This window comes from Salmo salar, chromosome 01 (assembly GCF_965601325.2).
Source record: "Salmo salar chromosome 01, fSalSal1, whole genome shotgun sequence".
Taxonomy (NCBI): Eukaryota; Metazoa; Chordata; class Actinopteri; order Salmoniformes; family Salmonidae; genus Salmo; species Salmo salar.
This window is the reverse complement of record NC_138291.1, coordinates 73,808,448-73,829,095: the sequence shown is the minus strand read 5'-3', so window position 1 is coordinate 73,829,095 and position 20,648 is coordinate 73,808,448. Positions and strand designations below refer to the sequence as shown.

The 20,648-nt window shown below is 42.5% G+C and overlaps 1 protein-coding gene across 5 annotated transcripts in view; it reads right to left on the bottom strand.

The window, feature by feature from the left end:
- Positions 1 to 583: 583 nt before the first annotated feature.
- The window catches only part of LOC100196543 (equilibrative nucleoside transporter 1), a 59,789-nt gene continuing 39,724 nt past the window's right edge, over positions 584 to 20,648 (bottom strand). For all 5 annotated transcript variants that reach the window (XM_045721891.2, XM_014205932.3, XM_014205926.3 and 2 more), the window contains 12 exons: positions 17,577 to 17,664; positions 17,369 to 17,450; positions 16,788 to 16,969; positions 12,124 to 12,263; positions 11,444 to 11,578; positions 11,254 to 11,351; positions 8,951 to 9,035; positions 8,595 to 8,680; positions 8,371 to 8,479; positions 8,038 to 8,123; positions 4,363 to 4,562; positions 584 to 3,892 (listed from right to left, as the gene is read on the bottom strand). In XM_045721891.2, coding sequence (XP_045577847.2) covers positions 3,781 to 3,892; positions 4,363 to 4,562; positions 8,038 to 8,123; positions 8,371 to 8,479; positions 8,595 to 8,680; positions 8,951 to 9,035; positions 11,254 to 11,351; positions 11,444 to 11,578; positions 12,124 to 12,263; positions 16,788 to 16,969; positions 17,369 to 17,450; positions 17,577 to 17,611 — 1,350 coding nt within the window. In that variant the 5' untranslated portion in view covers positions 17,612 to 17,664 and the 3' untranslated portion in view covers positions 584 to 3,780. The remainder of the gene's footprint in view (positions 3,893 to 4,362; positions 4,563 to 8,037; positions 8,124 to 8,370; positions 8,480 to 8,594; positions 8,681 to 8,950; positions 9,036 to 11,253; positions 11,352 to 11,443; positions 11,579 to 12,123; positions 12,264 to 16,787; positions 16,970 to 17,368; positions 17,451 to 17,576; positions 17,665 to 20,648) is intronic.

The window sequence follows — 20,648 nt, the reverse complement described above, 5'->3', positions numbered from 1 at the left end:
TTTAGTGTTTGATTCTCAAACTACCACAACAGACCTCTTTGTATAAAACGGGGTGTGTGTATATGTAGCCAGAGGGCATTGTCACAAGAAGAGCTGTCCTTGTCCAGGCTGACAATTGGCTGGGACAGAGCAGATATGTTAGTGACACTGCTGCACTGGGAAATGTCTGCCCTTAATGCCAGGATAGTTGTGGTCTAACAAATGAATGACGCACTTGGCTCTACAATGTTAGTTTGTCTACAGACGACAATTAAGGAGGTCCAAAAACACGAAGCAATGTTCTGGCATGGACTATATTCGACATTGTTTAAACTTCAATCCCTTTCCATGTCAGTGTGGGTATGCAATACCTATTGGGGCCAAGAGAGGCAGACCACGTCGTATGTAAAAACAATTACGGGACTGCTTCATGTCAACTATCTGGTTGACTTTCACTCCAGATGAGAAGACCGACCACATTGTGCTTTTGAAATGGTGCTGTTTGGATGCACACACCTGTTAATATAATTCATATTGGAGAAAAGGCTTCTTAAAGCATGAGAACTTAATTTACCACGTGAAACTCAAAATAAACACTGACAGGCACATTACATTTTTTTATTCATAAAAACAACCTGACATACGATCCAGGCAAATTCAACTTGTACCAACACGTTCTGAAAAGAACTACACAGAACAAACTAGGGCTTACCCCAATTAGTCCACTGTTTGGTCGACCGAGATTGTTTTAGTTGAGCAGTAACAAATATATTTGCGCCCATCTCTGTGAACTAATCCATTGCGGAGGCCTACACAAAAGACAATTGATGCTTGATCTGTAATGTGGTCGGAGGGTTTGACGCAATTGCGAAGTCTTTCCGTTATTGTCTGAGTGGATTAATTGTTTGCAGAGTGCACAACTTATGCTACACTTGTGAGAAACACGTTTATTTTATTTACGAGTTTCGTCAATTTAGCCATTGTTTTTGTTTGGGACGCTCCTGCCAGTGTTAAGGACGTGCAAGTATAGTAGGCCTATAGGCTAACTGGCCTGCGTGCAAATGTGAAATGTGCCCATTTGGGGATTTGACAGTATTTCTGATTGGCTTAACACACCACCACTACTGACATGTGGAGCTTCTTAAAGTAATGTTTTCTTCACCTCAAAACAGCACGTTAATGCTGTCTGTTTTAACATCCATTGCGAACTACAATAGTTCCTGGATGTATTTAAAAAGTTGTTCCTGCCCTCTTCGTTCGTTAACCACTCAGCATGAGGTTAAATGCCATGCTCCGTCCGATCCAGTGGAAACACAAGTAATCAGGTAGGCCCATTTTATCAGCGCTAGACTGATTTAGGTTCCGGTAATCATTTTGTGTGCTGGTACTGTTTATATTCTATAATTGGAAAAGGAACTCAAGCAGTAAAACATTTGAGGTGCCTGTACTCAGCTCCGGTGGGCGCCCGCCAAAACTTAAGCACCACTTCTTATCCCTTGCGCAAATAGCCAGCTGTGTCCCGATCTCACTGGCACCGGAAACTGAGGGCCCAAAATATTCTATACAATGTTGCAAGTTCGCTAGCGCAAGCTTCGGGCCTGACCCAAATTAATAGTTGATACGTTTCAGGATTTTGAAATATGAAGACGTTCCTATAATATAAATTATTCAAGAAAATATGCATATGAAAACCATAACTGGCACGCAGATCGGTAGAAATGTTAAGATAAATTGGCATTACACATGATAAAAAGTTGCTTAGAGGATAGAACAGTGGCGTAAAGTACTACAGTAAAAATACTTTAAAGTACTAAAGTATTTTTTGGGCTATCTGTACTTTACTACCTTTCTAAAGAAAAATGTACTTTTTGCTCCATACATTTTCCCTAACACCCAAAAAGTACTCGTTACATTTCTAATGCATAGCAGGACAGGAAAATTGCTCAATTCACGCATTTATCAAGAGAGCATCCCTAGTCATCCCTATTGCCTCTAATCTGGCGGACTCACTAAACACAGATGTTTCGTTTGTGAATTGTTTGAGTGTGCCCCTGGCTATCTGTAAATGCATACAAAAAAAATGGTACCATCTGGTTTCTTAATATAAAGAATTCGAAAAGATGTACTTTTAATATGTGAATATATTTAAACACCAAATACTTAATTTTACTAAAATAGTATTTTACTGGGTGACTTTTACATGAGTTAAAGTAAAGAGCCTTTAATAGAAAATTACTCAAGTATGAAAATGGTGTACTTTTTCCATCACTGTGAAGGAAAATATAAAACGCAACATGTAAAAAGTGTGTTGGTCTTGAGCTGAAATAAAAAGATGCAAGAAATGTTCCATATGCACAAAAAGCTTATTTCTCTCCAATTTTCAGCACACTTTTGTTTACATCCCTGTTAGTGAGCATTTCTCCTTTGCCAAGATAAATCATCCAGCTGACAGGTGTGGCATATCAAGAAGCTGACTATACAGAATAATCATTACACAGGTGTACCTTGTGTTGGGGACAAAAGGCCACTAAAAAGTGTGCAGTTGTCACACAACATCATGCCACAGATGTCTCAAGTTGAGGGAGAATGCAATTGGCATGCTGACTGCAGGAATGTCCACCAGAGCTGTGGCCTGAGAGTTGAATGTTAATTTCTCGACAGAGGCGGATTAGAGAATTTGGCAGTACATCCAACCTGCCTCTCAACCGCAGGCCCACCACATCAGTTTTTCACCTGCGGGATTGTCTGACCAGCTACCCGGACAGCTGATCAAACTGTGGGTTTGCACAACTGAAGAATTTCTGCACGAACTGTAGAAACCATCTCTAGTTTAAGTATTTCATGCAACTAATAATAAAAAAAAGTAGACCTTAGACACTCACTGTAAATAAGACAAATAAAACCCAACATTTTACCACTGATCAACTCTATACGATGGCGCGGTCTGTATTCCCAGTCATGTGAAATCCATAGATTAGGGCCTAATGAATTTATTTAAATTGACTGATTTCCTTACATGACCTGACTCAGTAAAATCTTTGAAATATTTGCATGTTGCGTTGATATTTTTGTTCATTGTAGCTCTGATACAAAATGTTTGGATGATAAACCCGAAAAATGGCACAAACTGACAGAGCAAATGAACGGGTGAGTTTACAAAAACTCTCCTCCCCTCACGTTCACTAGCACAACGCATGTAATTAGTAGCTGTGCTTAAAATACCTTTACATGTCAGGGCAAAGCGCTACCATAATGAGCATTTACACACGGACGTAGGCTGGTAAAACAACTTAATTGAAATTTAAAACCTATTCTAAACTAGAGGGCCCATACAACTCAATGATAACACATACTAAGACATTAGAAGTTGAACAGTTTCACAATCATTTCGCAATCCATATAAATACATGTCCTGCACCATTTAGGGCTCATAGAGGCATTTTGGCCTAAGAGCTGAAATACTCCCTTGAGCTGAGAGCGCTTCTCCAGTCTTCCACCATGTTCCCTGCAGGATGAGAGACATGTTGGCAACTAGAGCACGAGATGAGAGCAGTTACATAGGCAGCTGAACTAGATTAACTTTGCGTTCTTTCAAAATGGAGAGTATTATAATTCAGTGGGAAGAGTGGAAGCACAAACACTCAAGCTCTGAGGCTGGCAGCATCCGAGTGTTGTAGTGTTGCTGCCGTGTGACAGTCAACACAGCAAAGTTCACCACCTCCTCCACCCCTCGTCCTGCACGGCGGGTAGAGGAGCAGACGGTGTTCTGAGGGGTGAGGTGGTGTTGTGGGGACTCCAGGTCTAGATAATGATTCTGAAAACAAAGGACAGGGCAGCTCCAAGAGCCAAACCCAGAGACAGGAAGAACGCCATGATGGTCCCAGCCGTCTCCGCTTCGCATTGTGACACTTTCCTGTATGGAAATAGGAGGGACAAAACACATGATCAAACTAAAACATATTCAAAGATGACAAAAAATGTAATGTGATACAATTTTGTATCACTTATTTTCAATTTAAATCCGTATAATAAAATGATAGCAATACCAATGCTAAACATACAGTCTTGGAACTGTACGTTGACAATGGTTAAGGTAAAATTCAATTACAGTTAATAAAATAATATGCTACAGAAACCAGTGGTTACAAAAAGCTGGACAGTACAAATGATGAACCAGTGCAACGTCATGAGAAGACTGTGGAAGTACAGTGTTTCTCAACCTGTGTTACAGGAACCGGCAAGCTACGGTTCCCTTCTATAGAGTACCTCTTGAAAACGGACTATAATTAGTCAACTTTCCAGCTGTGGAACCAGTCAGCAGTGCCGGTCCCTGGTACAGAGGGTTGAGAACTCTGCTGTAGTTGTCACTGGTGATGGTCTTACTTTGGTCCGAAGCACATGCAAAGGCTGGCCAGGTATCCATTGCTGAAGGAGAAGAGGATAATGAAGAGGATGTACCAGGCGTCGTGGGTGAACAGCACGGGCAGGTTGTTCCTGGGCTGGACGTTACACAGCATAAAGAGAGGCACAAAGACCACACGGAGACCCACCATGACGGGCAGGATGACGCTGTCCTTACCGGGCTGACAGGACAAAAGAGGACATCTCAGTACGTATCAACACATAGTACAGGTCCACTCCACTCTTATACTGTATACCCTGTTTAAAAACAGATCACTTATTAATGTGAACCCTGATCGCAATCACATCTCTTCATACTGGATTTTGTCAACAAGAAAGTTGCTGGTCAGGTGTGCTGAAATGTCAGGTTGCTGAGGGTTATACACACTTCCTGTGTAGCTTCAGTAATGTAAACTGAGTGGGAGACAGTAGTGCAAGGTTATGTAGCCTGAGACAGAGCCACGCCCTGGATAAGACGGGGTTTGAAACCCACACACATTCAAATGAAAAGCTTAGACAAGGAGCCTGTGAACTCAGGGAATTCAGCAATGGCCTCCAAATGAAACCTTGAGTTACAGAATTCAGAGCAGGCAGGAGAAGTAAGCGACTCAACTCACAATATAAACTCAATTAGTTACATTATAATGAGGCCTACTATATGCTTCAGCACAAAGCGAGGCTAATAAAACACAGCGCTGTAAAAAGGGATAGCGAAACATTTTCTCTGTGAAATAGTTTAACTATTCCACCCGTGGCCAAGCTTAATTGCATTGCATTTGATTATAACAATTGGATTGGATAGCAGTAGGGCCTGGAGAATAGATCACCACAGAGCATTGAGTGGTGTGAGGCTGACTAGGGTTCAGGGCAGGTTTTCAGATGGGCTGGAGATTAGATTAATGAGGTACTCACAGCTGGCTAAGGGATGTTCTAGGGTCAGCAATGTGTTATCAAGGCTGTATCTCAATCTAATGGTTTAGATTGTCTGGCCAAAATATGTTGAATCACGGTATAAGGGCAGCCAAATTGTAGTCAAAGCAATTTCCTTTAATGTAAATTAGTCAGAATCACAGGAGGTTGGTGGCACCTTAATTGGGGAGGACGGAACTATTCTAAAGTAATCATAGGGGTCATGATGTGGAAGGGAGGGAGCGGAGGTAGAATTAAATAGAAACAGAACACCATCTAGATCTCTATGGGGAAACCTCTCAGCCAGTGAATTAGGCTGGGAGCTGTTACAGCCCCAGTCATGAGATCTAGTTAAAAACAGGAAGCTACTCCAAATCAATAATCTTTAGTCTTTAATTTCACCACTCCTCAACCACCCACCAAAACCGACTTCCTTCAGCAGTCACACAACCTCTTCATCCTAAAAACACAAGGGCTTTTTTCCAATACAAACCACTGGCCTACACATCAAGTGTTCTGTTCCAAACCAGATTTTTCACAGAATTCTGAACGATTGATAATACATTTCATTTGTAAAACGCTTCTCACACACAAGGCGCAAATATAAAATAATCCAAAACAGACAACAAACAAATATATACCAGGTGACATCAGATCCGGAGGACATGAGAACAGAATTAGCAGAATTAGCAACTGCACGGTCTTGAGCTGTGCCATAAAAGGAGGACAGCCCTACTAGTGTCTGGAAGTGCATTCCACAGCTGCGGAACAGCGCAACGGATAGCCCTGTCACCCATCATTTTGCTACGAGGCTGCTGAAGTTAGATGGAGGAGCAAAGGGTGTGTGTGGAGAAAAAGGGTAGAATGAGGTCAGACAGGTACTTGGTTCCAGAGTTGTGGATACCTTGGTAGGAGTGTAGTCGGTGCGTGAGCATATGGAAAGCCAGTGGAGTTTGGACAGCACCGGAGTGATGTGCTCGTGGGGGGAGGTGTGGGTGAGGACACGTGCACCACAGTTCTGGAAATATTGTATCCTGTTTAAGCACTTGGCAGATGCGCCAACAAACAGGGCGTTACAATAGTCCAGACGGGATTAAATAAAGGCGTGGATGAGTCGCTCAGCTGCAGGATGTGATCCCATAGGTCGTAACCTGGCAATGTTCCGTAGATGGAAAAAATTTGACTTTGGTCACACTCTTGATATCAGCCTCAAACGAGAGCCACCCTAGTCAGACCCCAGCCACCCCAGTCATGAAATGTATGTATTCACTACTGTAAGTCGCTCTGGATAAGAGCGTCTGCTAAATGACTAAAATGTAAATGTATAGACCCCAGCCACCCCAGTCATAGACTGTTCTCTCTAGTACCGCATGGCAAGCGGTACCGGAGTGCCAAGTCTAGGACAAAAAGGCTTCTCAACAGTTTTTACCCCCCAAGCCATAAGACTCCTGAACAGGTAACCAAATGGTTACCCGGACTATTTGCATTGTGTGCCCCCCCAACCCTGCTGCTACTCTCTGTTTATCTTATATGCATAGTTACTTTAACTATACATTCATGTACATACTACCTCAATTGGCCCGACCAACCAGTGCTCCTGCACATTGGCTAGCACATTGTGTCCCACCACCCGCCAACCCCTCTTTTACGCTACTGCTACTCTCTGTTCATCATATATTGGGGTGGCAGGGTAGCCTAGTGGTTAGAGTGTTGGGCTAGTAACCGAAAGGTTGCAAGTTCAAATCCCCGAGCTGACAAGGTACAAATATGTCGTTCTGCCCCTGAACAAGGCAGTTAACCCACTGTTCCTAGGCCGTCATTGAATATAAGAATTTGTTCTTAACTGACTTGCCTAGTTAAATAAAGGTAAAATTAAAATAAAAAATGCATAGTGACTTTAACCATATCTACATGTGCATACTACCTCAATCAGCCTGACTAACTGGTGTCTGTATGTAGCCTCGCTACTTTTTTAGCCTCGCTACTGTATATAGCCTGTCTTTTTACTGTTGTTTTATTTCTTTACCCCCTGTCAGACCACAACTGTCTGACCTACTAGGATGGCTACAAACTGGTAGCGATCAGTGAGATAGGACCTGAACCAGTCCAGGACAGTGTCCGACAGGCCCCAAGAGCTTCTCCATGCGGTCCAGCAGGATGGCGTGGCTGACCCTGTTGAATACTACACAGGTCCAGCAGTGTGAGGATGCTGGCAGCCCCAGAGTCACTATTCATGAGGAGTTTATTGATGACCCTTACCAGGGCAGTCTCGGTGCTGTGTCTAGCGCTGTAAATCCGACTGGACGGATGTCTCAGCATGATTTCACTCATACTCCCCAACAAGGTTTCCAACTATAATTCCATTCACTGATGGTGTGTGGAGGAGGGGTTTACAACCCCTATAACGTCATGTAATCACCAGGCAGTAATCTGGATCAGATTTGGATTAACATTTTTGAGAAGTTAAGGTATTTTTAAACAAAAGTGTTGTGTCATTGTATGTTATACTGTTGTCATGGGAATCATTAGCCTATCCTTCTCCTCTCCCTTTTAGATTGATGAGACGCCAAGACATTCTGATCTATGGTCCAGTGAAACGTCAAAGAAGTTGGCCAAGGGGAACAATTGGTCAGGCCAGGGGGAACCATTTTAAGGGAGCACAGATGTTAAGTAGGAATCTACACCAACAAGCCTTTGTCTGTCTGAGACAGTGTCAGTGGAACTAGTGCTCAGGGCCTCAAGACTCACCCACATACACACGGCCGTCAGACTCCTTCCTGCCCAGTCCATCACGTTGAAGAGCAGGAAACACGACACAGGGATGAAGTATGTATCTGTGGCGACAAGAGGGACAATAAACCGCATGGTGAATAACAAGTCCACAGACTTAAAATCAATACTGGAACCTATTTGAGCATAATCGCAAGGGCATTGTCCTTGCTATTTTTTTAAATATAGATGATGAATGCTATGAGCCTGTATGCTGGTCGCTCTCTGCACACGCCATTCACACAGCAAAACACAGGTGAATAAAGACTTGTGTAATCATTTACAACATAAACGTTCCCTCAGCACACTCACCCCAGGCACCTCCATCGGCCATGGTGGATCTGACATCAACTGTGACTGCAGGAAAAGTTCCGATGGTGATGGTGAACACGAAGCACACAGAGAGGGCCATTACCCAGATCTACAAACACAGGACAAAATAAGTACAACAGAAGTGGGTGGTTTTAGGCCCCAGCACAAATTTCCTCACTTGGGAGGACCACTTAATTGATATTGTCTTTGTGCAGGTCCCTTGCCTGTTTAAAGATGGCAAACACAGATATCGTGGGCTTGGCTTCCTCCTCTGTCAGACTGACCACTGGACTCTTCTCTGTTGGGCTGTCTGTCACACAACGCAAAAGTCTGTATGAGTCCTCACATCCTCTTTTGTTGTTAGCTTTACACAAATAGATACGCAAAAGAAGCTCATTTAAAGAAGAACTGAGAATTAAATCAAGGAACATACATAAACAAGCAAATTATAGTTATACTATAATCCAGTGAGCCCTGGGCTGAGTACACTACTACACACAAAAGGAGAAACACATTTTTCAATGGCTTCAGGTTTTATAAGCAGCGTCTTATTACATGTCATTCCAGCTGCTGACTGTACCTTTTTTCAATAGGTTCATCTTGTTCTCCTCATCTCCGCCGGCAGGCTTGGATCCATTACTTTCCAGGAAGTACTGGAAAAACTCCTGCGAGGTAGGGAGAGACTTTATGACAATTCAGCACATTTGCCAACCTACATTATTTATTTACCCTTATTATACCAGGTAAGTTGACTGATAACATAGTTTTTTACAGCAACAACCTGGGGAAGAGTTACAGGGGGAGGAGAGGGGATGAAATGAGCCAATTGGAAGCCAGGTGGCTATGATGGTATGAGTGCCAGATTGGAAATGTAACCAGGACACCGGGGTTAACACCCCTACATATTATCAGGTTACTGAATCTGTCCATATAGCTGAGTAGGAGGACACATTATGGATATGGAGCTTTATAGTGCTACACCCTGCTAACGACTTCCCTCACATAACCTTGTAGAGCCAATGATGACTTCCCTGACAGAGTGAACCAGTATTTTGAGGTCAAAGCATCCAATTAGGGAGACCAGATCAGTAGATCAATTCTTGGGCCAACTATTTTCTCTGTATACATCAATGATGTCGCTCTTGCTGCTGGTGATTCTCTGATCCACCTCTACACAGACGACACCATTCTGTATACTTCTGGCCCCTCTTTGGACACTGTGTTAACTAACCTCCAGACGAGCTTCAATGCCATACAACTCTCCTTCCGTAGCCTCCAACTGCTCTTAAATACAAGTAAAACTAAATGCACGCTCTTCAACCAATCACTGCCTACACCCGCCCGCCCCCCCACCATCACTACTCTGGACGGTTCTGACTTAGAATATGTGGACAACTACCTAGGTGTCTGGTTAGACTGTAAACTCTCCTTCCAGACTCACATCAAACATCTCCAATCCAAAGTTAAATCTAGAATTGGCTTCCTATTTCGCAACAAAGCCTCCTTCACTCATGCTGCCAAACATGCCCTCGTAAAACTGACCATCCTACCGATCCTCGACTTCGGTGATGTCATTTACAAAATAGCCTCCAACACCCCACTCAATAAATTGGATGCAGTCTATCACAGTGCCATCCGTTTTGTCACCAAAGCCCCATATACACTACCCACCACTGCGACCTGTACTCTCTCGTTGGCTGGCCCTCGCTTCATACTCGTCGACCAAACCCACTGGTTCCAGGTCATCTACAAGACCCTGCTAGGTAAAGTCCCGCCTTATCTCAGCTCGCTGGTCACCATAGCAGCACCCACCCGTAGCACGCGCTCCAGCAGGTGTATTTCACTGGTCACCCCCAGGGCCAATTCCTCCTTTGGCCGCCTCTCCTTCAAGTTCTCTGCTGCCAATGACTGGAACGAACTACAAAAATCTCTGAAACTGGAAACACTTATCTCCCTCACCAGCTTTAAGCACCAGCTGTTAGAGCAGCTCACAGATCACTGCACCTGTACATAGCCCATCTATAAATAGCCCAAACAATTACCTCATCCCCTACTGTATTTATTTATTTTGCTCCCTTGCACCCCAGTATTTCTACTTTGCACATTCACCTACTGCAAATCTACAATTCCAGTGTTTTTTAATTGCTATATTGTATTTACTTCGCCACCGTGGCCTTTTTATTGCCTTTACCTCCTTATCTCACCTCATTTGCTCACATTGTATATAGACTTATTTTTGTACTGTATTATTAACTGTATGTTTGTTTTATTCCATGTGTAACTCTGTGTTGTTGTATGTGTCGAACTGCTTTGCTTTATCTTGGCCAGGTCGCAGTTGTAAATGAGAACTTGTTCTCAACTTGCCTACCTGGTTAAATAAAGGTAAAATAAATAAAAACAAAAATTAAAAAAAAGGGGCCAATGTTCTGTGTAGATTCGAGCAGCTATTCTAAACTGGTGGGTCGCAACCCAAATGGTTTTGAATGGGTCGCAAGTTTCTTTTATTGAAAAATACTCCAACCTGAACTTAAACGACCAAAACAAGGTAGAAAGTGTGTAGAAATTAAGATTTTTTTATTTTTTTAAAATAATTTAACCTCAACTATATTTATTGTGGTCTCAAACCAGTGAGCTTAACATTCTTCATCAAGAACATGGGCAAAATTGAGTGACTGAAAATGAAAGGTGAGAGTGTTGTTCCCTTGTCATATAATTGGTACATTTACTAGCATTAACCACAGTTTTCCAGATTGCAAAACATTTTTTTTTTTTTAAATCAAGATGTGAATATTGGATTGGGACAGACAACTTGGTTCAATTTGGGTCCCGAGGCAAAACCAGCTGAGAGCCACTGGATTAGAGTGTGTTAGTTGGAGGTTTTACCATACTAGGCAGAGCGAGGTAGGACAGGATGGCCAGGAAGATGGCCACGCACGCAGTGATGAAATAGCCAAAGGCACTGTCCTGCAGGGCTGAGCCACCTACACACAGAACACAGGGTCATGACCAGGAAGTGCTTACTATCCTCATCCTGGAATAGAAGTTATGGACCTGTTGCGAGTGTTAGACATACTGGCCAGGGCACAGATCATGGAGAAGGCAGCGAAGGTTCCAGCGAGACCCTGTCCACTCATGATAGGTGTGGTGTAGGAGGCCGGCAGCATTGCAGCCAGGCCAAACAGACTGCCTTGCAGCACTGCCCCAAACGCTGGGTAGAGAGAGAGAGAGGGGAGAAAATTAAGTCAAAGTAGAGAGAGAATGAGTGATTGTAGGTGTTGGGTAGAGGGAGTAATACATTTTAAGGCAAGAGAGGGAAAACACTTTATTGGAAGACATTCGAAGGTCATGATATACTCAAAAGAGGAAGATCAAGAGAGGTAGGGTTGGCACATCACAGAGACATAGAGCAAAAACAAATGAGAACATCACAAGGGTTGTTTTACATAAAACATTATTTCATTCACCCCCCTTCCTAGTATACACAGTTTTCACAGGGGGAGTGCGCATATCAACATCAAAGCGTTCCAATTGGGTCACCCAGTCCTCTCCTCTGGTGGAACCTAAACCGTTGGAGAAGCTGCTCCTCATCAGGCATCAGGATCAAACCAACAGGAGAGCAAAATGGGGGTGAGCGTATCCTGTTTTACGTCCCATTTTAAACAAGCCAACTCCGTAGCAGATGGTGTGAGTGGTGAATGAGTTGAAGTGTGTGAGCTTGGTGTGTTAGGTATGAGGTAGGTGGGGCCCACTTACAATTGATGCAGATGATTTTGATGATGGTGAGAGAGAAGAAGGGGAGAGGGCCCATGTCCACTTTGACCAGCACCGCCGTCAACAGAAACACCACCAGGATCACAGACAGGCAGCCAGCGATACGCCAATTCTGAGGAATCCTGGGGGAGAGGTGAGGGGAAGAGTGAGAAAGGAGGATAAAAACAGATGACATTCCTATGACTATTTAGACAGAAGTGGGGGTCACCGATGGACGACTAGGGCTGGGAATCCCCAGGGACCACACAATATGATATGTATTGCGATTCTCACAATTCTATGTATTGCGATTCGATACTGATTTTATTGCTATTCAATGTTCCAAACATATTGCTCACCATATGTCTGCTGCAGAGGGACAAGAGAGCCATGAGAAAACAAGTTTTGATCAGTCATGGAAATAAGTGCTGAAAATAAATTGGCTCCCTATTTAAAAAGATGGAGAACAAGCTATGAAGGAAAAATAGTGGAGTTTTGGTGCAGGCACAGCCAACTAGCGCAAAAATAATATTGCGATATTGTCAAAACGATACATTATTCCGGGTTGAAATGAGAGCGAGGGGTGAGGATTACAGGTCTTTTTCTGGATCAAAATGGGGATTAGGTGGTGGGCGTGGAGCGGCGTGGCCAATGTTGCAGTCCGCAGACCCAACATATTGAGGCCCTTCTGTTGGCCGCAATGACAAAATGATGCCGTTTAAAAGCACATTTTCTGCAATTCTACACATCTTGCCATGGGGCTAGGGTTGGCGCCCCCTATTGGCAAACCCCCAACCTCAAAAAATATGAATAAAAAAACAAGACAGTTAAAAAAGGACCGCTAGCATGAGCTTGTTGGAGCTGTGGCACAAAATCAGTGTGTGTGTGTGTATGTGGTGCGTTTGTCCGACGCGCCAGAAAGCCTCTCTGGCTGTACTCCGTGTGATGGGTTGTAAATCATGAAGGCCCCAGTTGCAGAGCATGCAACTCTGCTGTCCCAAGAACTTTATAATTATTCATTGATTAGCATTTTTGCCTAATCTTACTCTCTTTTTAGACCTAGGCTTTTATACGTTGCATGTAGGTTCTATACATTGCTAATAATAGGCTATGGAAATAGGCCTACTGTACACCGTTTCTTTCATAAGCTTTGCTCAGCTGTAAGTTCTCTTTAGACTTTTCCCATCTTGATATTGTTTGCTCAATCTGTGATATTGTTCGACAAAATTTGTAATTCAAAATAAAGCTGATGGAGAATCGCCTATAGACTGACTTTCACAATTGCTCCCATTTGAAAACTGCAACTTTAGGACAATAAACACTATTAGAACAGCGAATTTGGGAAACACTCATAACTTCAACTTGTCTTCATGCTTCTGACAAAATATTTTAAATTGGTATGATTTGTCTTTTGAGTCGCAGCAAGGAGGATGGATGCAAGCATCATTTCTTTTACACTAAGCTTTGCTCAACTGTAAGGTTTTTTAAAACTACTCGTTTGTTTTTTCTATATTGCTAATGTTTGTTCTACCTTGCTCATTATTGTCAAACTTTACTTTCGTCAAAGAATCCTCCATTTGCAGCAATTACAGCCTTGCAGACCTTTGGCATTCTAGTTGTCAATTTGTTGAGGTAATCTGAAGAGATTTTACCCCATGCTTCCTGAAGCACCTCCCACAAGTTGGATTGGCTTGACGGGCATTTCTTACGTACCATACGGTCAAGCTGCTCCCACAACTGCTCAATAGGGTTGAGACCCGGTGACTGTGCTGGCCACTCCACAATAGACTGAATTCCAGTTGACTGCTTCTTCTCTAAACAGTTCTTGCATAGTTTGGAGCTGTGTTTTGGGTCATTGTCCTGTTGTCGGAGGAAATTGGCTCCAATTAAGCGGCATCCACAGGGTATGGCATGGCAAAATGGAGTGATAGCCTTCCATCTTCAAGATCCCTTTTACCCTGTACAAATCTTCCACTTTACCACCACCAAAGCACCCCCGGACCATCACATTCCCTCCACCATGCTTGACAGATGGCTTCAAGCACTCCTCCAGCATCTTACGAATATTCTTCTTTGTGATCTGAACACCTCAAACTTAGATTTGTCTGTCTATAACACTTTTTTCTAATCTTCCTCTATCTAGTGTCTGTTCTGTTGCCCATCTTAATCTTTTATTTTTATTGGCCAGTCTGAGATATGGCTTTTTCTTTGCAACTCTGCCTAGAAGGCCAGCATCCTGGAGTCGCCTCTTCACTGTTGACGTTGAGGCTGGTGTTTTGCGGGTACTATTTAATGAAGCTGCCAGTTGAGGACTTGTGAGGCGTCTGTTTCTCAAACCAGACACTAATGTACTTGTCCTCTTGCTCAGTTGTGCACCGGGCCTCCCACTCCTCTTTCTATTCTTGTTAGAGCCAGTTTGCTCTGTTCTGTGAAGGGAGTAGTACACAGCGTTGTACCAGATCTTCAGTTTCTTGGCCATTTCTCGCATGGAATAGCCTTCATTTCTCAGAACAAGAATAGACTGATGAGTTTCAGAAGAAAGTTATTTGTTTCTTGCCATTTTGAGCCTGTAATCGAACCCACAAATGCTGATGCTCCAGATACACAACTAGTCCAAAGAAAGCCAGTTTGCAACTGTGCTAACATAATTGCAAAAGGGTTTTCTAATGATCAATTAGCCTTTTAAAATGATAAACTTAGATTAACTAACACAACGTGACACTGGAACACAGGAGTGATGATAAAAACAGTACCAGCCAAAAGTTCAGACACCTAGTCAGTCCAGGGTTTTTCTTTATTTTTACTATTTTCTACATTGTATAATAATAGTGAAGACATCAAAACTATGAAATAACCCATATAGAATCATGTAGTAACCAAAAGTGTTAAATCCAAATATATTTAAATTTGAGATTCTTCAAAGTAGCCTCCCTTTGCCTTGATGACAGCTTTGCACTCTCTTGGCACTCTCTCAACCAGCTTCATGAGGTATTCACCGGCAATGCATTTCAATTAACAGGTGTGCCTTGTTAAAAGTACATTTGTGGAATTTCTTTCCTTCTTCATGTGTTTGAGCCAATTCGTTGTGTTGTGACAAGGTAGGGGTGGTATACAGAAGATAGCCCTATTTGATATAAGACCAAGTCCATATTATGGCAAGAACAGCTCAAATAAGTAAAGAGAAACAAACGTCCATTACTTTAAGACATGAAGGTCAGTCAATCCGTAACATTTCAAGAACTTTGAAAGTTTCTTCAAGTGCAGTCGCAAAAACCATCAAGCACTATGATGAAAATTGGCTCTCATGAGGACCGCCACAGGGAAGGAAGACCCAGAGTTACCTCTGCTGCAGAGGATAAGTTCATTAGAGTTACCAGCCTCAGAAATTGCAGATAAATGCTTCAGAGTTCAAGTAACAGACACATCAACATTTCAGAGGAGACTGCATGGTTCAAGCCTTCATGATCGAATTGCTGCAAAGAAACCACTACTAAAAGGACACCAATAAGAAGAAGAGACTTGCTTGGGCCAAGAAACACGGGCAATGGACATTAAACTGATGGAAATCTGTGATTTTTGGTACCAACCGCCATGTCTTTGTGAGACACAGAGTAGGTGAACAGATGATCCCTGCATGTGTGGTTCCCACCGTGAAGCATGGAGGAGTGATGGTGCTTTGCTGATGACACTGATTTATTTAGAATTTGAGGCATACTTAACCAGCATGGCTACCACAGCATTCTGCAACTATACGCCAACCCATCTGGTTTGCACTTAATGGGACTATCATTTGTTTTTCCACAAGACAATGACCCAACACACCTCCATGCTGTGTAAGGGCTATTTGACCAAGAAGGAGAGTGATTGAGTGATGCATCAGATGACCTGGAATCCACAATCACCCGACCTCAACCCAATTGAAATGGTTTGGGATGAGTTGGACCGCAGAGTGAAGGAAAAGCAGCCACCAAGTGCTCAGAATATGTGGGAACTCCTTCAAGACTGTTGGAAAAGCATTCCAGGTGAAGCTGGTTGAGAGAATGCCAAGAGTGTGCAAAGCTGTCATCAAAGCAAACGGTGGCTAATTTGAAGAATCTCAAATATATTTTGATTTGTTTAACACTTTTTTGGTTACTTCATGATTCCATGTGTTATTTCATAGTTTTGATGTCATCACTATTATTCTACAATGTAGAAAATAGTGAAATAAAGAAAAACCCTTGAAAGAGTAGGTGTGTCCAAACTTTTGACTGGTACTGTATATAGGTCCATTATATTTTCCACGTACTATATCTGGTTTTAGTGATTTTAAGATAACACTGAAAACCATATACATCCCAAAAATGATACTGTTTGGACATAGGCGGCCGTGAAAAATACTTTGGCGGCCCACACAAGACTTTTCATGCAGAAAAAAACCTTGATTAGCAGACATAAGTTTACATGAGACACCATTCATGGTTAGGGTGAGAACTATGGTTGTTTAGGGGACTGTGAGGAAAATGCATTGAGTGAGGATAAGGGGACATGTAAACAGGCAGGGATTGAGGATAAGAGTGGGGTATCAATTCAAGGTACTTTTAAGAGGAATGAGGTGTGGTTTGAAGTGAGTCCTGGGTTTCTTAGAGGTTACAGTAGGTTATAGTGACCATTAGTTCTAACTATACCTCTGGTGGATGAAGGAGTTGAGGCAGGTGAAGATGAGCAGAGGCACCATGGCACACAGGGTCATCACGTTGTTGAACCTGGACTCCAGGACGCTCCTCGTGTCTCCCTCCACCACAGTGGCGTTGGCTGTCAGAATAGCTGAGCCCTCAACGGCCGGGTCCTTCAGTCGGTTGGTGAAGTACTAAAGAGAAGCAACAGGGTAAAGGAGAGACTTGGGGGGGGGGGGGGGGGTCAGCTCATGAACAAAACTAATGAGGGTCAATGTTTTCATAACGCTAGCCTGCTGTCCAGGGCCAGTGCAGGGATTAAGGATATTGCCAAAAGTTTGAACTCCCCCTGCGACGAACCAGGGGTTTCTAGCTGTTTACAAACATGTCCCCCCCCCCCTCGAGGCAGCTCCAGAAGCTCCCTTTGGTTAGAGTAGGTGTATTATTTAAGACCAGTTGTATTACCCCTTTAAAGACATAGGAACTCAGTCTGTGTGCCTTAACTGCATATTGTTCTACTAGACTACAGCTCCAAGTCTGATTTCTCATGGTTATCATAACCAAGCAGTTGTAGGAGAATGAAGGACAGTTACCATGGTTGCAGTCATGAAGAAATTCCATGGCAGGAGGGTTCCCAAGCCAAGGATGAAAAAAATGATCCACACTGCATTATACCTGACAAAAACAAATGTACATCAGTAATGTTAGTATATGTATACCAGTTGTATCCATAAAATACATATCCACATAGCATTGAATGATTGCAGGCAGAAGCAAAAAGTTCTAAGTCAATGCACTCACTTGTCCCGTGGAGCGTTGACGGCCGTCATTTTCATCAAGTACTGCAGGAACCAACTCTTTAGTCAAAATGTGGCACGGATTCTGAAAACTGAGACATTTTCATAAATTAGCCTAGCATTTTTAGAGGCCCCTTCATAAAGCAACGATATTCAAGCAAAACGGGATAAAGTTCAGGAGAATGAAATCGACCTGTTTTTTCCCCTGATGATCTATATTTAAATCAAATCTAACAAAATGCAACATTGTTATACGTTCATAACTTTTCAACATCGTATCTCCAATAATTGATTTACATTTCATTCCACAGGTTCATCACTAGCCAGTTACAATCCAATTTCCTGTCTAACTATTGTTGTTTGCCTAAGTGATACTAAGGAAAACCCTACAGATTCAGCAGGTATTTGATCTCAAATATCCTTTTATGGTTAGGCTACTTTTTTGTTGTTTAATGACCAAATAGACAAGCGCATGTCACCAATATGACATCTCAGACAAACATCTATTTCCATTTTCTACCTACTACATTTGTAACCGAAATATAAACCAAGTTCTTGCTTACCAGGAAAATGGTCTTAAATTTAAGATAAGCAGCATATGTAGGCAACAATAGAAATACCAGTGGTTATAACTGCTGCCATTACACCAAACCACAAAGTAGCCTATGCAGCTCCTGCATTTCATAATATGACACAAAAAGCCAGAAGACGACCTTCAAAACCTTATCAAGCACAATACTGTCATCAACAAACCAAAACATTGTAGCCAAATATGCACATAACTCAAATGTATCATACAAGCCAGCCACAGATTCAGTGTACTGTAATCAGCACCATTTTCTTCTGAGAAACATTTATTTTGAATTACACTTGGTTAGAGAAGTGCAGGGTTAGGCTAAATTCAATATTTTATTTACTTAAAGGGGGGATTAGGAACAGAATTTCATTTTATACATTGAAGAAAAACCTTGTTAAGAGGTGGTCTCCAAATAACATCCAAACATCCTTCCTATCCCAATAATCTCACTGGCCCCACCCATCCTAACTCCTCCCATAGCAACTCGTCAACCACTCTTTGAGAAAAGACATCTACACACAGATACTTCTATGACGTCTTTGAGTCCCTCTTAAACAAAAAGCCCAAGTTCACTGTACACACAGATGGCTGTGCAGAACTCCAAGCATCCCAAACAGGTTTAGGCTATCTCACAATGCATCTCATAAGCATTGCCATAAGTTATGGATACCTTTAAGGAACAGACTAAGCATGAAAATGTGCCTAATAGATAATGGAGATGTCATGAGGAAATGTATTGGTTAAGAGTATTGAATGCAGCTCATTGTGAGTGTTCTACACTGGGCAGCATTTTAGAATGTGTCACTGGGATCACATGGGAACCGACAATCCACTAATAGTGTGGACTGTGTGTAATGTAAGCTATACATGTGAGCATACTTATTGTTAGGGACCATTGTAGAAGAAGACAAACACTAATGGCTCTGCTGCTGCGTTTAATTATGATGTTACCAACTGGATTCTCATCGTGTGCTTGGTTCTCAGAATGTTGTCTCCAAGGTTGTGAACGGTACAGCGGTGCACCCTAGATTTTTCCATTATTTTTGCTTAACCCCTAGAGTCAAAATTGAATTAGCAAAATAAAAACATCCATCTGTTTAAGCTAGAGATGTTTGTTGCATGGTCTGCATCTTAATCCACCACATCCACTGATGTTAGCTATCCCCACTTGTGGTGAAAGGTGGCAGAGCTACAGCGATGTTTGTAAGACCATAAGACATCCTGAAAAATCAGTCTTCTTACAAATGTCTGGCCTACAAAACACTATTTTTGTTCAAATGCAACAATTTCAAAGACTTTACTGAGTTACAGTTCATATCAAATTCAGTCAATTTAAATGATTTCATTAGGCCCTAATCTCTGGATTTCACATGACTTGGGAATACAGATACCTTACAAAAAAAGGTAGGGGCATGGATTAGAAAAACAGCAGTATCTGGTGTGACCACCATTTGCCTCATGCAGCGCGACACATCTCCTTCGCATAGAGTTGATCAGGTTGTTGATTGCGGTCTGTGGAATGTTGTCCCACTCCTCTTCAATGGCTGTGTGAAGTTGCTGGATATTGGCGGGAACTGGAACACGCTGTCGTACACATCGATCCAGAGCACCTCAAGCATCCTCAATGGGTCAAATCAAATTTTATTGGTCGCATACACATGGTTAGCAGATGTTAATGCGAGTGTAGCGAAATGCTTGTGCTTCTAGCTCCGACAATGCAGTAATGTCTAACAAATTCACAAAAACTACCTTAGACACACGCAAATGTAAGGGATGAGAATAAGAATATGTACCTATAAATATATGGATGAGCGATCGCCGTGCGGCATAGGCAAGATGCAGTAGATGGTATAGAACAGTATACATATATGAGATGAGTAATGTAGGATATGTATACATTAAAAAGTGACTAGTGATACCTTTAAATCCATTTATTAAAGTGGCCAGAGATTTGAGTCTGTATGTAGGAAGCAGGCTCTCTGTGTTAGTGATGGCTATTTAACAGTCTGAGGGCCTTGAGATAGAAGCTGTTTTTCAGTCTCTCAGTCCCAGCTTTGATGCTCCTGTACTGACCTCGCCTTCTGGATGATAGCGGGGTGAACAGGCAGTGGCTCGGGTGGTTGTTGTCCTTGATGATCTTTTTGGCCTACCTGTGACATCGGGTGCTGTAGGTGCAGATGAGGTATCTGCTTGGTGTTAAATTCTGAGCTGTAGTCAATGAACAGCATTCTTACATAGGTATTTCTCTTGTCCAGATGGGATAGGGCAGTGTGCAGTGTGATGGCGATTGCATCGTCAGTGGATCTATTAGGGCGGTAAGCAAATTAGAGTGGGTCTACGGTATCAGGTAGGGTGGAGGTGATATGATCCTTGACTAGTCTCTCAAAGCACTTCATGATGACAGAAGTGAGTGCTACGGGGCGATAGTCATTTAGTTCAGTTACCTTAGCTTTCTTGGGAACAGAAACAATTACATTTACATTTAAGTCATTTAGCAGA